General features: G+C 38.8%; 2 protein-coding genes across 2 annotated transcripts; one reads left to right on the top strand and one right to left on the bottom strand.

Annotated features, from left to right (window-relative positions):
* Positions 1-8578: 8578 nt before the first annotated feature.
* LOC107038255 lies at positions 8579-12176 on the top strand. Its single transcript, XM_015257254.1, has 3 exons — positions 8579-8783; positions 10077-11645; positions 12013-12176. Exons 1-3 carry the CDS (start codon positions 8652-8654, stop codon positions 12139-12141), a joined length of 1830 nt encoding a protein of 609 aa, XP_015112740.1. The 5' UTR covers positions 8579-8651; the 3' UTR covers positions 12142-12176.
* Positions 12177-12234: 58 nt separating this feature from the next.
* Positions 12235-16067, bottom strand: LOC107038256 (cytochrome b-c1 complex subunit 2, mitochondrial). Its single transcript, XM_015257255.2, has 7 exons — positions 15941-16067; positions 15519-15658; positions 14461-14652; positions 14179-14395; positions 13073-13504; positions 12562-12783; positions 12235-12489 (listed from the first exon to the last, which is right to left on the bottom strand). Exons 1-7 carry the CDS (start codon positions 15983-15985, stop codon positions 12406-12408), a joined length of 1332 nt encoding a protein of 443 aa, XP_015112741.1. The 5' UTR covers positions 15986-16067; the 3' UTR covers positions 12235-12405.
* Between the last annotated feature and the right edge of the window lie 51 nt (positions 16068-16118).

Raw genomic sequence — 16118 nt, 5'->3', positions numbered from 1 at the left:
CCTAATAGAATGAGAGTGTTCCAACGAAGAATTTCGTCCAGTAATTTTGCAAATCTACGCTGATAGAAAGGATTAGTTGTCGTTAATAAATTTTCTCAATTTGGTTGGTGGCTGGAGTCTATTCGTTAACGAATGCATTCAAGTGAACCATTCGGTAATAGTGAACATCAGTTTACGGAAATTGGTGGAATTGAAAAGTCATTTGACAGGAAATAAGTGCAGATTCACTGATAACTTTTGTCATTCCATACTCAAGTGTGCGTTTATGAATTATTACGCAGCTCTTGAGATAATCGTATGCCCCGTCGACCGTCAGCTCAGAATCCGTCGGGACCTTTTCAATAGCAGCACTTGAAACACAGTGATTATGAAAATAATTTAATTCCTGTTGTCGCACTGAGAGAAAAAATTTGTTCTGTCGAAAATTATAGTATTGACAAAACTAAATAATTTCGAGACAATTTTTTTGGGAAAAAAATACTCGTAATTGATAACCTAAATTTCCAATTGATCATGAATTAACTATTTAATAATGCGGAACTGGAAATTAAATTACCAATATTATTATTATAGTATTTTAATGGTTTCCTAATTGAATTATTAATAAATAAATCGGGATTTGAATGTTTGAGTTGATGATTACTTCAATAACTTAAATTCAAGAGTGATATTAACGAATTGACAACTTAATAAATTTACGGTAATTGTAATTTATGGATATGGCTATCCCTGTTCTGCGAAATGTACTAAATTTCCTTCTGTCAAGTTAATTTCCCTCGAGTAAATCTGCTGAGCTAATTGTTTCTCTCAGCGCAGTCAGCGCGCATTGATGAAGCGAGAATTACCCTAGTGCAGCGAATAGTCCGCAAATATGTTGCGCGCAGAGGAAAAAGAACAAATCGTATGCGAGAACCATCACCACAATGACGCTGACCGACATTTCCGTGAGGCACAGAAGGCCGTAGTAATATTTATCAACATTTATCATGGGGTAGTCCATCGGCATGAAGAATTTCGGAACACTGATGTTAGATTTGAAAAGTACATTCATTAGCCTCAGTTGCAGAGGCTTCAGGGTGGTGAACATGCCAGAGACGTAAAGACTGCCTGAGGACGTAAAATATTATGAGAGCATTTATGCACAAAAATCGTGGAAAGAAGAACAATTCGTTTCTATATCATCCCCCGGCTACTATTCGGTCAACCAGGTGTTCTTGGGGCGATGTCCTCAATTAATTAATTAATTAATTGAAAGCTTGAGGGTCTACTCAAAAGTCCTTCAAATTCTTCAAGGAAGAAATTACCAAAATCGAGATTTATTTGACATTAAATTCGCTTTAACGCGAAAGAGGGGAAAAAATAATTGAAAAACTAGAAATGTAAGAAATGTAAATAATGCAAAAGTACCCTTTGTAACGTCACGAGAAATAAAGTCTATTCAATTTAATAATTGAAAAACTGAACCTTCAACTATAATTTTAAAAGGAAAGGTCACTGGTAATGAAATCAGGAGCGAAGTGGTAAACGGAGATAAGTCAATTTTGACTATTGACCAGTTTTCAATCAAGATCTCTGAATCTAAGGGAGATAGCGAAATTTTCGTAACGTCATTTGTTGTAGCACTCAATCGGCCCCACAAAAAAGGTTATAATAAATTTTTTTTTATCTCCCTTAGATTGCGAGATATTGATTGAAAACTGGTCAATAGTCAAAATTGACTTATCTCCTTTTACCACTTCGCTACGGAAACAGGGGATAATATAAAAATGAGTGCTTCGGTCGGTAAAATATCTTGAATTTGAGGAAAAATGAACTCTCCATTTATCAAATTCACCTGCATACAAAAGTGAAAATTTCTGCCCCTGACTGGCATAAGTATGAAGTATTCCCAGTCCATTGTCTTCCGTGAATATCTCCCAATCTTCCCTAATCCTATCCAGCATGTTTCTCATCTATAAACGAAATTCATTCAAATAACATTCTGTTAATTAATTCATCAATTCACCAATTTTTTCGTTCTGTGAATTTGATAAATCATTTTCAACAATTTTGAAGAACTTTGTGATGTCGATACTGGTGATTCACATTACTTATCTTATTGAATTGGAAGAAATATGTGACAAAGTTCACTACAAATGTAATTTCGATCATGAAATAAGTCATAGACTCCATGACAAGTTGAAAGTCACGGTAATAACTTTTGAGTGCTAATATCTGGAAAGATAAAAAAATGTCGTTGGAGTTAGCGATTTGACAATGTCAGGATATCTTCCTCGAGAACTCTGGGATGTGACTTTACGTAAAAAATTTCAATATTTGTTCCTCACAAGTGCGGAAAACTCACCTGGGGGATGGTCTGAAGGGTAAAAAAGACGACAGCAATCGTTCGATAAATCAAAATCTCCCTCGGGGACTGATACGGCCACAGCCCAAGTGAGCATGACAAAACTTTTAGGCAGCTGTAGTGACGCCGATTCCAGAATTCCATTGTTCGCGTGCACTTCCCTTCGAATTTCAGTAGCGAATCGGCAAAAAAAGTCAAGTTACTAATTTCTTAGCTGAGTTTTCGCGGAATATCTCCCAATCTAAGGGAGATAGAGAAATTTCGGTAATGACCTTTTTTGTAGACCTTGATCCGCCCTATAAAAAAAGTTATGACAAAAAATTTGCTATCTGCCTTGGATCCAGAGATATTCACAGAAAACTGACCAATAGTGAAAATCGAGGTAAATCGTTTTGCTCCTCGCTTCGCTGAGAGAGAAACGAACAAGTTCTCAAACAAGTCTTGTATGGACCGACAAAAATAAGTGTTTGAGGCGGATTATTCATACAACACGGCACCTTTTCAGGACAAAAATGTATTTTATAGAGAGGAGTTTATCGAGAAATATTTTGTCCCTAAGTTGCAAAATCGGGTGGCAAGATCCTCGCGATAATTAAAGTCTGGTGTACCTCAAAGTCCACCTCGTACACCCTTGTAATACGTATAGATTCGATATTCTTCCTGAGAGAAAAAAAATCACAGAGTCGAATGACAGGTAAATTGCTCAGCGGAATATGCCGCCACATTTCGCGAAAGGGAACGGAGAAAAAGAGTTGCAGGGCTGCCCGTACATGCGTAGATTTCAGCCGCAAGAAGTGTCAGTTCGTCGGAGGTCTCATCAATATTTCAGAATCGTGTAATTATTGATGGGTTCGGCACGGGTGAGCGGCAACAGTGAGTGGAAAATTCTCACGTGCTTCGACTTTTTTTCTCTCATTTCGCGAGGGGATTTCACACCCCTTGTAATCGCAGCCTAGACGTAAAGGCTGAGATAGAATATTCACCGATTTTCACTTCTATAACTTCATGAGAGCTTTTTCACCGCTCGGGAAGAGAAATGCGCTTGCCGCGCCCTGTTGAACTCAATTAATTTAATTGAATACCCGAATTATATAATTGTTAAAAATTGTCATGCCGGCACGAGAATTTTTCCATCAGAAATCCCTAGAAATTTTATCTCAACAGCACTAGAATTTTTATCGTCTGCTGTGGTAATGAAAAATAATGGAGAAAAATTACTGTTAACATTGTTATTATTAAAATAATTGCTGAAAAAAAATGGGACGTGAGTAAGGAGTTCTATCTTTTTTTGACACCCATGTACTCGTAATATTTATTGTCAATTTTCGCACAAGTCTGTAAAAATGAAATGGACGTTTAAATTGCGGGTGATAATGAAGCGCTCAGTAAAATAATTGAAATATTTTAATTCACTCCTCATCCAGTCTTCTTCCACATTTATTGCATGGCCAGAAATACGGTAAAGTAAGACGCTGATGTTTTCACGATCTGAAATGTCATTCGTCAATGAAAATCTTGACAAAAAAAAATTTAGTAGAAAAACCTAGCGAATTCGTTAAAAAATTCTATTGAATTTCTGTTGAACCTTTCATTAGTTTTTGGTCGATTCTATTGACATAGTCAATAGAGAATCAACACAATTCGATTTTTCTGTATAACTCATTCGCTTCAGATATTTTCTATAGAATTTCCTCGACCCAATTTTCCAAGTTTTTTAATTCTATTTTTCTTTTCTTCTCATCAAAAAAATTGAACAAAATTTCAGAAAATTTGAACCGAGGAAATTCTACAGGCATCTCACCACTGTGAACGTTTCCAGCGACATGACCGCGATTTTCCCCGCTGTCAGTTGATTCGGAATTTGGCTCCTTAGTATCATCAATTTAATCAACTGCTGGGTCTTCACTGTACTAAGACACCACCGTGAATTGGCTCTAGATGGAGGCAAATTGTTGAATTATATAATTTTCCAAAGACATCAATAAATCGATAAAATCGGCTTTCTACATTTTCGTTTGCATATCCGAGCTATGATCCATGATTCTCTGACACATGAAGCACGTTATGAAGAGATGTACCAATTGCGAAATCACGAAGACACAATTCTTCAGGAGTCTCCCTATGGCGTTCATGTTGCTTACCACCTGATGTGAATTCAAGGGAATTGTTAATTTCCTCAAATATTGTTCAACCCTAGATTGGTCGCCCTATGAGGGAAACCCCGCCACGCGTTTTTTTTTAAGGACGTTTAGCCATTTTCAGCAAATCTCATTTACATGTTCAATGAAAACTCTATAATTTTTTTTCGCCGATAGCAGAACGTATGAAACTCACTTCTTTGATGTTCAAAAAATTAATCGCAATAGTCTCGCCAGAAATAAATAAACAAATTTTTCCTTACACGCGGGCTCTTACGGGATTTATGTTGAAATTTATAATTCATCTACTATAACACTCTAAAAATAGAAATAAAAATAGAAGGTAATGTGCAAAACTATGTGCGTTGGTGGATTGAAATTTTTATCAAAAGAAAGGGAATGACTTCATCTCTCAGTTGAAAAAAATCAATTTTTTTTAATACTTGGGATTTTGGATCGACGTCCTTAATTAGAATTGACTCGCTAACCGGAAAAATTAAAAAAAATTTAACTTTGTCAATTGAAGCGTCTAAAAAATTATGGTAGTTTTCGAGCAGCATATTTTCCAAAATTCCTAAAGAAAACAAATTATTTCGAACAGATAAACTATTTTTCCCGTGTTAAATGGACTCGCCCACGACGCGACGTTGCCGGCAACTCGCTAAGCGCGCCCGATCAGTGTAGAGTGAATTCGGCAACGCCAGAGCCTGAATAACACGGCGGGGAATCCCCGCGGAGGTGACCAGAATCGCCGGGTCGCGTCTGGAGACCAGACTAGGGTTAATTAATTATTTATCTTGTGAAATTATTTATTTTTATCATCACCCAGTTCTACCTGAACCGCGGTTAAGCTCATGATTATCATATTCAGTCCCATCATGAGGAAGAAGTTCCAAACGACAATGTCTTCAAGTAAATGTGAAAATCTGTAAGATTAGCAACAATTTACTGAAAAGAAAGAGCTCTCCTATAAATAATCTCTCATTTTTCCACGAATGCCGATGGGTCTGCTCACCTTATCGCGCGATTGTGGATCTGAATGCAACGTTTGACATATCGAAATCCCCTGTCGTCGGATCCCAAGGGTCTGTCAACTGGCAAATGCTCGATTGCATAGCTTATAAAAATAATGTTCATTATAATTTAAAAATTAATGCGCAATATACTCGGTTTCTGTGGCTTTCGAATAACGATATTCACCCCAACGCAGCGAATAATCCGCAGACATGTTGGGAGAAGAGGAAGAATAGCAAATCATAAACGACGACCATGCTGATGACAACAGCTACGGAAATCTCCTGTACGAATAGAAGACCATAGTAATATTTTTCAACATCAATTATCGGGTATTCCATTGGAGTGCAGAACAATGGCACATTGAAATTGGCATTCAACAGGGCGTTGAGCAGTCTCCACTGTAGTGGTTCGGTTGTAAAAAAAATTCCAGATGCGCAGATTCCGACTGAAATAACCAGAATTATAATTCAGTAGTAAAACGGTTCAAGTCGGCTCATCTCTCAGTTGAGTTTTTTGGGAATATTTCCGAATCTAAGGGAGATAGCGAAATTTTTGTAATTACATTTGTTGTAGCACTCAATCGGCTCTACAAAAAAGGTTATGATAAAAATTTTGCTATCTCCTTTAGATTCCGAGATATTCATTGAAAACTGGTCAGTAGTCAAAATTGACTTGTAATGTTTTACCACTTCGCTACTGAATCAAACACTGCGAGAGAAATAATTAGGGGTGGGCGGTGATTGTCGATTAATTCAAATCATCGATGTTTTTGAGCAAGCTAACAACATTTTTCATTTTTTTAACGAACAATAATGTTGATTGATTGATTGACAATCAAAAAAATGATATATTATCCGCAATCGCAATAACGTCCATCCACGAAGAATAGTTAATATAATTTTTTTAATTAATCAACAACTCTGTTTAGAGATTAATAATTTGACTCTCCAGGTCGGGTAGTATTTTTTAAACACACATTTTCAATAAAAACGATATTTAAAAAATTATTAAAAATGAGAGAAAACGCAGATTTTGTTGATAATCGACGTTTTTCCAGAAACATCGCCCATCCCTTGAAATAATTAGCTCTGTCGAAAGACATTATGTTCCACGTGAGAACGAAATTTAATATCCTTCACAAAAATTAAATTTTCATGAGAAAGGATATCATAATGTAATAAACCTGCGTAAAGAATTGCTAATTTGCCACCGTCTCGGGCATATTTCTCCAGTATCTGCTGCCCTTTCTTCTCCGGAAATATCTTCCAATTTTTTTCGACATCATTGAGAAGAATTCTCATCTGAAAAATGTCCACAACAAGCTCACATCATGAGTAAATCACAGACACGTGAAACAACGAACCGTGCGCCTTACCTTTTTAAAATTCCAAAAATAAGTGAATGCATTTATTAAAAAACCTGCATCCATTATAAACGTTCCCACCGAGTCCATGATGATATTAAAATCGCTGGAGTCATGGAAAACGGCTAGAATCTATCGCCATGTATAATGAACAGAAGCTCACGGATGAATTTAGTAGCGAAGTGGTAAAACGCTTCGTCAATTTTGACTATCGGGCAGTTTTCAGCGAATATCTCAAAATCTAAGCCAGATAGCAAAATTTTCGTTTCCACCTCTTTTGCAGCTCTCACTTCGCTCTACAAAAAAAGTTATTACAAAAATTTCGCTATCTCCCTTGGATTCGGAGATATTCCCAATAACTCAACTGGGGGATGAGTTGACTTGAACCGTTTTACCACTTCTCTACTGAATTGAACAATTTATCACGCGTTGATAATCTACCTCGGGTATAACTTGGATAGTGAATAAAAAAAAAATTACGCTACGATGAATAATGAGTTTTTTCCTAGACTGATACGGCCACAGTCCCATCAAACAAGACAGAGTTTTCGTTGTGCTGTAGTACGGCTGATCCCAAAAGTCCATATTGCGCGTGTTCTCTTCGTACACTAAATCCACTGCGGGGGAAGTCGTCAAGTCGCAACATTTCGGGGGGAAATACACTCAATACGTATGCGAGAACTTGACGAAATCCAACACTTGCGTTTGACAACTCAATTGCTCCTCAGCGTTTTTCGCGGAAATACGTTGAGGTAATGAAGAAGAAAGAGTTCATAGGAGAGACATGCATGTGCGTGGATGTCAGTTTCGGTGGAAGGCAGGTCTCGGGAAGTTCGGGAGAACTGAATATGAAATTGGCATCTAATTTATTTTCCAACAGGCTGGGGGTTATAAATCGGAGGCTCGGAGCGGGTGTACAAGTTTATCGATCTTCCAGGGAAAGGGGTTTTTTCGCGGAATATTTTGGGAGAATGAGATTTCTCATAATCTCACAATGTCTCTTCTTGTGAAGTGAGCGTTAATTATTAAATTATTGGACACATTATTCACAAATAATTTAGTAGTGAAGTGGTTAAACTGTTAAAGTTAATTCCATTCCAGCGCCAGTTCTCGATGAATATCTCAAATTCTAAAGGACTTGACAAAATTTTCATCAATATCTTTTTTGTAAAGGAAAGCGAAGACTATCGAAGAAGATCTTACAAAAATTTTCCTATCTTCCTTGAATTACGAGTTATTCAGCAAAAACTGAACTGAGAGTTAAGTCGCCTTAAACCGATTGATCACTTCACTACTGAATTATTAATTAAAAATATGAAGTGAAGAAAAATTGTGCAAAAGCAGGGATGGCCACATCCATAAATTATAATTACTCATGTTCGCAATGTGTTGAATATAAATTTTTCTAAAATCGTTTTCTCAAAAAAATGTTGGGAAACTAAAGTTGATATTGCGCCTGAAAAATACTCTTGGTCTATTCCGTCAACTCTGAAGAGGATTTTCGCCAGAAAAAATTGCCTAAACTGCTTGGATATCCTTAAGAGGATTTTTTAAATTTATTTCGAGTCTTTTGAAGGGGCGCCACGTCAAAAAATTGCGGAAGGGGTGCCGTAGTGGCGGGAATTGGCCGGAAACCACCCTAATTTTGAATCTGCTAGCGCTCCCGCGCCGCCCAATCTCCTTTACCAACCGGGTAATCTTGTCGTTACCCAGCTGCTGGCATGGGCGGCATGGCACACGTTGTATTTCACACTCTAACCAATATTTACAGAAATTAAAAACCCAAACAATGGCAAAATTCAGTTCATATCATACGTTGTGTCCCGGGATCGACCCACAGAATTTACTCGGCGTCGAGAGAGATGCTGACTCGGGATGTGCAATCGTTACTTTGGGCAGGAACATGGTGTACAGATATAAGGTTAGTTTATTTTGATGGACTCATTGTTGCTGTTTTCATTCTCAGCAAAAGCAACAGAAATTGTCAATGAATTAATCATTCCGTATTAAATGTAACAATTGATTCACTGGAATGCCACTCCCCTGTACAAAAAATTAAATGATAATATTTATCAATTTGATAGCACTTCATTAATATTTTTCATTTACTAATAATAGTTATTGTTATATTGCTATACTTTTTCTGTATAGTTGATAAAGTCTCATATTTTATTTAAGAATATCGTGATGCTGGGAGGAATTCTAATCGTTCATTAGAATTAGAATTTGATTTAAAAAAAAATACGTAAAAAACAAAAATGTAAAAAAAAAACGTAAAATCAAATGCATAAAATTTGGAATTGTTTTGTATAAATTAACGGATCACCCCTAACTAAGAAAAAAAATTACTTTTGCCAGGGAATTATTTTCTTGGGAGAAGAATTAATTTTTTTAGAAGCGTATTCCTCCAGGGCAGTCATTCCCATGTAGTCCAAATCCTAAATATTACAATCACGTTGAATGATGGAGTGATTGTCACAATCATCATGAATGAACTCCATTGATAAATTATTTTCCAAATTATTTTACTTAAGAAAATTTCAAATTTCGCATAATCGAAAAATAATGAATTGTTATCTTTCCTCCTAAAATAAAAAATGAGTTTCGATGAATTTATCCTCCCAGTGGTTCACGAGATGAGATTCACAGTGTTTTAATTAGCCAATGCACAAATTAGAAAAAACACTAATTAAACCATTGTCAAGTTGTAAATCTCATCTGAACCACTGGGAGTGAATGAACAGCCAATTGCGTTCTTCCCTCCATTTAAAATTCGCCCCCGATAGGATTCAAATAGCAGCACGAAGGAGTGCTGAACCCCGAACACCCGAGGAATCCCGAAAATCATGAAACTAATACAGTAGTGAAGCGGTAAACCGAGTTAAGTCGATTTTGACTATCAGCCAGTTTTCGCTGAATATCTCGGAATCTAAGAGAGATAGCAAAATTTTTCTCATAACTTTTTTCATAACGCTCTATTGGCTCTACAAAAAAGGTCCTGACAAAAATCTTTCTATCTCTTTTAGATTCCGAGATATCCGTCAAAAACTAGCCAATAGTAAAAAACGACTTAACCCGGTTTACCGCTTCGCTACTGAATAATAACTTGTGCTATCAAACCGCTCCTAATCGACCGAATTCTCCTCCCAAGAGAAGGTTCCCTTGAAAGAAGTAACGTTTCCTCAGTTTCTCTCAACTCCACGCTATCTTCCAGCTCCAAGACCTCAAAGAAGCGAGTTGTTGGTCCTCCCAAGAATGGCTAACGACCCAAGTGGTCTACGATCGCAAGACCAGCCACTACGTCGCGGTCTTGAACGAGAAATACCTCCGCCTATGGGAGAAGCCCGAAAAGCACTTGCACAAGGTGAAAAAATACAAATTCGACGTTCCCTTTCGCGCCCTAGTGGTCCCCTCGTCAGAGCAGGACTCGCCAGTCCTGGTCCGACGAGACGGAGCAACAGCTTCCCTCCCCTGGGCCCTCGAGAATCGCAAAGCCTGGAGCAGCAAGATCCCCCCCAACCCCTCCAACGAAGAACTCTGGGACTGCCGACTCCTCCGCATCAACAGCAAAACTTACTTCTGCGCTCTTTGCTCCCCAAAACCACCGGCCGAGCATTCCAATTTTCTGGTGCGCGAGGTGAACGCCGAAACGTACGTCGGGAACAGGGACAACGACGTGCGGATAGAGCTGAAGAGGCCCTCGGAGGAGCTGGTCGGTCACGTAATCCTCCAGAACCAGAACAACGCGTACCTCCTGACCCTGTGGTCCCACGGTCGTCTCTACAGCTACCCCCTGACAGGCGCCTGCTCAGAGCCCGTCCCAGGGATTCTCGTGAGCGTCATCACCTCGATCAGCCCCAAACATCCTGCAGCAATGACTGCCCTCAACGAGTCCACAATAGCGATATACGGAGCTGATGCCAACGAGGAAGGGGCTGTTCTCATAATCTACAATATTCAGTTCAAACTCGTCCAAGCAATCCACAAACTTAAACTTTACACGAAGGGGGCCAAACTCTGGCAGATGGATCACAAGCTTCTGCTGGCTGCCAATCAACATCTAGCTGTTGTCTCGTATCGGCTGGCGTCGCAGAGGATCGAGACGATGCTCGGCTCCTCCCTGAGATTCCAGCGCGATCACCATCAGTCTGACGACTGCGATGTCATGGAGATCAGGGAGTCGACCATTGCCGATTGGCAGGAGTCAGTCAAGTTGCCTGAGAAAATTCCCATTGTCGGGGTGCCCAAAAACATAGCCAAGCAGATCACAGTTTATGTTAATGAGGGAGCCAGTGATGCCACTATTCAGAGGGAGTTGATTCCTCAGTTGATTGAGGGCAAAGACGTCAGGACGATTGTCTGGTGTTTGGATAATTTCAAGGACCTCCCGGAGAAGCTGCTCATTGATCTGCTGGCGTTCGGCATCAGAACTCCGGAGGAGACTTTTGTTCCACTGCAGAATGGCTCCTCGGGGAAGCAGGGAAGTGTCATCACCAGGCATCAATTTTTGGACAGAATATTCAGTGTCAGCTTTTCTGATATTTGCTTGCTGCCTCATTTGAAGGCTAGTCTGATGTTCGATGAGGTGCTCAGCCTGATGGAGTATTTCATAGAGAAACTCGGTTGCGAGGGAGGGGGGCAGGGGGGTGTCGAGGCCAATGATAAGCAGCTTTACGAGTGGTGCAGTCTGATTATGGACTCTCATTACCAGCATTATTTGTTGTCTAAGGACCCTGAGGTGCTGAGGATGTTCGGGAGGTTGAGTGACATCCTGGATGATCATGTGAGTTAATTTCACGGAATTTCATCACTGCGACATTTCATCCGCCCGACAAATCACCAGAAAAAAAATCAGATTAAATATTCTCGGCGGATGAAATGTCGCAGTGATGAAATCACATGGAACCGTAATGTTGAATGTCTCAATATTAAATTCGATAATTTTCTTTACACTGCACTTGATAATCTCCTAATATTAGACTCAATATTTAGCTGATAGTCTGACCGCTAACGTTTAATGATGAATTATTTGCTGCATTTCAAGCAAGATCATTACGAAAATTTCGTTATCTCTCCTAGAATTCACACATCAGACTGATAATAACGGTCCATAACACGACTCTTCGATATCTATGTTTTTCCTTATGCAGTTTCAGGTACTGAAAGAAATGGAAGAGCTGAGACCAATGGTCCAACGGATAATAAACGGGAAACCACTGAAAATATCTTCCAGAGGATTCAACAAGTTCTATTCGATAGAGGCGATTCAATTGTATTAATTTTATAATAAATAAATAACAAAATTGTAAATGAAGTATTAATTTCGAGTTTTATTACACCAATCTTTGGGTCAACTGAAGTTAATATTTCGATTCAACTATTTATCTCTTTATTCATTTACTTATTATGTACACAATTACATGAATTGCAGACGCGAAATGCCGTCAACGCTTTCTCGCATGAAAATGACGTGATGCATTATTGACATTTCTGATAAATAGTTAGCTCGATACTATTAACGGCGGAATGTTAGATTGCAAAATCTAACTGAGCTGATCTACATGGGGTACTGTTGATAGGTTACCAATTGCTGCGAGCGCTACTTTTCCAGTGAGCTTTCCAGCGGCCTGAAATAATTGAAAATTTGGTCAAAGTGCAGCCAATTAATATTTTCATTCCAAGTTCCATTTTTTATCTACCTTCTTAACATCAGCTGGACTAACTTTGTCAACTTCAGCTGCAAGTCCAGCTGGAGAGATGATGCGCCCCTTGAAAAGGGTCTGCTGTGCCAAATTCTCAAGCTGGCTTATGCTGTTATCAGAAGCATGAAGAATCGAAGCCTTCAGTTCGCTTTTACCACGCGCAATATCAGCGTCTGTGATATTCGGTGATGACATCCACTTGTATGCAGCTTTCGTTAGCTAGAGAAAAATGTAATTCTTATTTAGAAAACGATTTGCACATGTTCATCTCCTGAGAAGTGGTAAAAGTGGTGAATATCTCGAAATTTAAGGGAGATAGCAAAATATTTGTCATGACCTTTTCTGTAGAGCAACATGAGGGCTACAAAAAAGGTCATTACGAAAATTTCGTCATCTCCCTTAGATTCGGAGATATTCCTCAAAATCTCAGATGAGCGTTTTGCCGCTTCACGACTAAATTGTTATTTTCACTCGGAAAAATAATTATCGATTGAGAAATAATTCTTACAGGTCCTGCGGCACTAGCAGGCGCTTGAAGGAGGAATCCAAAAAGTCCGGAGTCTGAATAACTAGCGTTGAAAGCAGTGATGGCAAAAGGCTCTGATCCAGCTGCTGAGGCAACAGCTCTCTGCAGTGGTGCCGTTGAAGTCCCCCATTTGACGTGTGGCCCTGTGCCCACAGCCTTCTGAAGGACTGCGAATGCCAGAGCATCGGCTTCCTTGTCGAAGCCAGAGCCCTCCACAGCCAGGGCCACACTGGCAAGAGGTGAATTACGCTCTTTGCGAATTTCACCTCCTGCGAATTTCGACGGCACCGTGTTACCAGAACCTGAACCGAGGGTAAGGCCTGATGCCAGGGGCGATATTTCCGAGAGAGGTAGGCCAGTGGCAACTACTGCACATCGACCACCCGTGTACCACGTATTAACGTAGTGCTGCAACTGTAAGCCGGTCTTATGTACACGGAGAGAACATTTGGAAAATAATTACCTCGAAAATCGGGACGAATTTTACTGTACGAATGATAATCTCGAAATATAATGCAGTGAAAAAATACTGGTTTTTAGTGGATTCTTACGATTTTCTCAGTAAAAAAATGACTAGAAATGGTCGCGCTGACGCGCGCACATTACGAGCTATGAGCGTTACCTTAGTTAAGTTTTGATAAAGTTCATGGCATTTATTGACAGTTACTGTTATGAGAATTATTATATATGAGATTTATTGACAGTTATTGTTATGAGAATATACATGAAATGAATTTATTTTTACTTGTTACTGTTGGGGCTGATTATTATTATTATTATTATTATTATTATTATTCTTTTTATTATTAATATAATAATAATAATATAATTTATTATATTAATTAATTATATTAATTATATTAATTATATTATTAATATAATAAATTATATCATTATTAATAATAAAAAGAAGAATAATAATAATAATAGTAATAATAATGAAATGTAATAATTATAAAACTGAAAAATTAATTATTTGAAATAATGATAATTATTTTAATTCCTAATTGTTGATAATAATTAATCTAGAAGTGCAAAAATAACAGTCTTGTAAGAAAATTGAAATTTTTAAAACAGCCAAAACTTACAGTCTCTGATGGAATTTTATCAAGGTGACGTTTCGGTGAGTAGAGAGAGTACCCCAGACCCTCGCGATAAGCGACTTTATGCAGAAGCTCGACAATGCGAACATTTTCAGGAAGAGTCGAGAGTTCGTAGCGCAATCGAGGTGTCGAGTCTGATACCTCCCATGGTTTGAACACCTGACGTGTCGCTGCATCCTCCAAGAATACGAGGGCATTCTCTCTAAAAAAAAATCCAATAAATCATGTTGTCATAATGTGCGTAATTGCCAGGGGGAAAGCACTTACAGCTTGTCACGAGTGATCTGGAGAGTGTAGGCGATGGATTCGCGATCGGACACTGCGTACAGGTTGCCACCGAGCTGTTGGATATTTCGGGTTATCGCGAAGGTTGATGACCTCGATGTCGTCAACCCCGCTGCGATCCTCAGCAGGTGAGTTATGCCCTGGGTGTCGTACGTCTCATTACGAGAGCCAGCTCTGTTGGAGTGACAATTTGACCCAAATGTTGTAAATATTGCAAATGCAAGGAAACTCAATTTTAACTACGTCTGGAGTCATTGCACCAACCTGCTGACCTCAACGATCGTTTAAGAAATAATTGAAGAGAGGAGTTTATGGAGCTATTCAGTAGCGAAGTGGTAAAACGGTTTAAGTCGATTTTGAGTATTTGCAGTTTTCGATGAATATCTCCGAATCTAAGGCAGATAACGAAATTTTTGACATGACCTTTTCTATAGCACTCAATTCGCTCTGCAAAAAAGGTCATTACAAAAATTTCGTTATCTGCCTTAGATTCGGAGATATTCCTCAAAAACTCGGATGGGAGCTAAGTCGACTTAAGCGGTTTTATTATTTCGCTACTGAATTTTTTACACTCATCAGTTAGAATGTATGGGAAAATAATCGATTGTGAGCGATTTTAAATTTATTTTTTTAAATGATTTTTTTTGTTAGGGGAGGTTGGGGTAAAATGGACACTTTTGACTTTTTTAAAAATATGAGTGACGGGTTGATACGCTGATGAAATTTAATAATTTTTTTTTTCAATACAAAGAACAATTCTTTCCCTTTGTGATGAGCCTAAACTGAACTCTATTGACACATTTGTTTCTGAGTTATGAAAATTTTTTAAAAAGTCTCAAGTGTCCATTTTACCCTACCCTCCCCTAATTTATTTATTTTTATTTATTCATTCTTCGTTACTTTGTGCCTGGACGTCACATGACTAGATGGACATAAATGATCTTTCAAACATTTTCCAACACAGAAAATCGAAGTGTACAGCTGGATCACCATTATCATTACTCCAAATACTTTGAATAATTCTGCTGATTCGTACTCACTTGAAAATAATTGAGACCTGGGCGATTGGGCTGTTATTGTCAAGAGCAGCGACAGTTACTTTGTTACCCAGGACTTGAGTGTCAACAGTGGCCGCTGGCGACGACTGGGCTGCTTTCGCGAGGGCAGCGTAGCTCCTCACCTGCAAGCACATGACAACACTACGAATCATTCAAACAAAAACCCTAAATTTCCCCGAGGCCAAACGAAATCACTGAAAAGTGCAGAATACGTCAGTTGTCAGTGTGGATCTCCCAACGAGTCATGCAGTTATCAGTTGTCCCAAACGTCCAAGGATTTACATAACACACTTCGTGGAGGAAAAAAAATCATCCACTAACTAGACAACTGGTGTTTTCACCTAGCAAAATACGCACTGGATCCGTTTTTCTTTATTATTCAGACAATTGGGGTTGATACTTACTGTGGAATTACGTAAAATTGGACATCTCACTGCTGAGCAAGCCATTTTCGTGCTGCACCCGAGAAATACCACGAAAATGCCGTGACTACCGTTTGGCGCAGACGTTACCCGGGGCGCCACCTGCCTGCTGGCCACAGCACAATGTGGGGGTCACGAGACGATAAATTTGAGATTTATC

The sequence above is a fragment of the Diachasma alloeum genome, unplaced genomic scaffold (assembly GCF_001412515.2).
Source record: "Diachasma alloeum isolate Michigan unplaced genomic scaffold, Dall2.0 Dall_scaffold_00279, whole genome shotgun sequence".
Classification (NCBI taxonomy): domain Eukaryota; kingdom Metazoa; phylum Arthropoda; class Insecta; order Hymenoptera; family Braconidae; genus Diachasma; species Diachasma alloeum.
The sequence above is the reverse complement of the archived record's forward strand: the minus strand, read 5'-3'. Positions and strand labels throughout refer to the sequence as shown.

Bases quoted from the DNA above. Each gene is read 5' to 3' on its own strand.
- LOC107038255 (XM_015257254.1), top strand. From the start codon at position 8,652: ATGGCAAAATTCAGTTCATATCATACGTTGTGTCCCGGGATCGACCCA. The intron at 8,784-10,076 runs GTTAGTTTATTT...GCTATCTTCCAG, and splicing joins ACATGGTGTACAGATATAAG to CTCCAAGACCTCAAAGAAGC. The intron at 11,646-12,012 runs GTGAGTTAATTT...TTCCTTATGCAG, and splicing joins GTGACATCCTGGATGATCAT to TTTCAGGTACTGAAAGAAAT.
- LOC107038256 (XM_015257255.2), bottom strand. From the start codon at position 15,985: ATGGCTTGCTCAGCAGTGAGATGTCCAATTTTACGTAATTCCACA. The intron at 14,396-14,460 runs GTAAGTGCTTTC...ATTTTTTTTTAG, and splicing joins CAGATCACTCGTGACAAGCT to AGAGAATGCCCTCGTATTCT. The intron at 13,505-14,178 runs GTAAGTTTTGGC...ACCGGCTTACAG, and splicing joins ATAAAATTCCATCAGAGACT to TTGCAGCACTACGTTAATAC.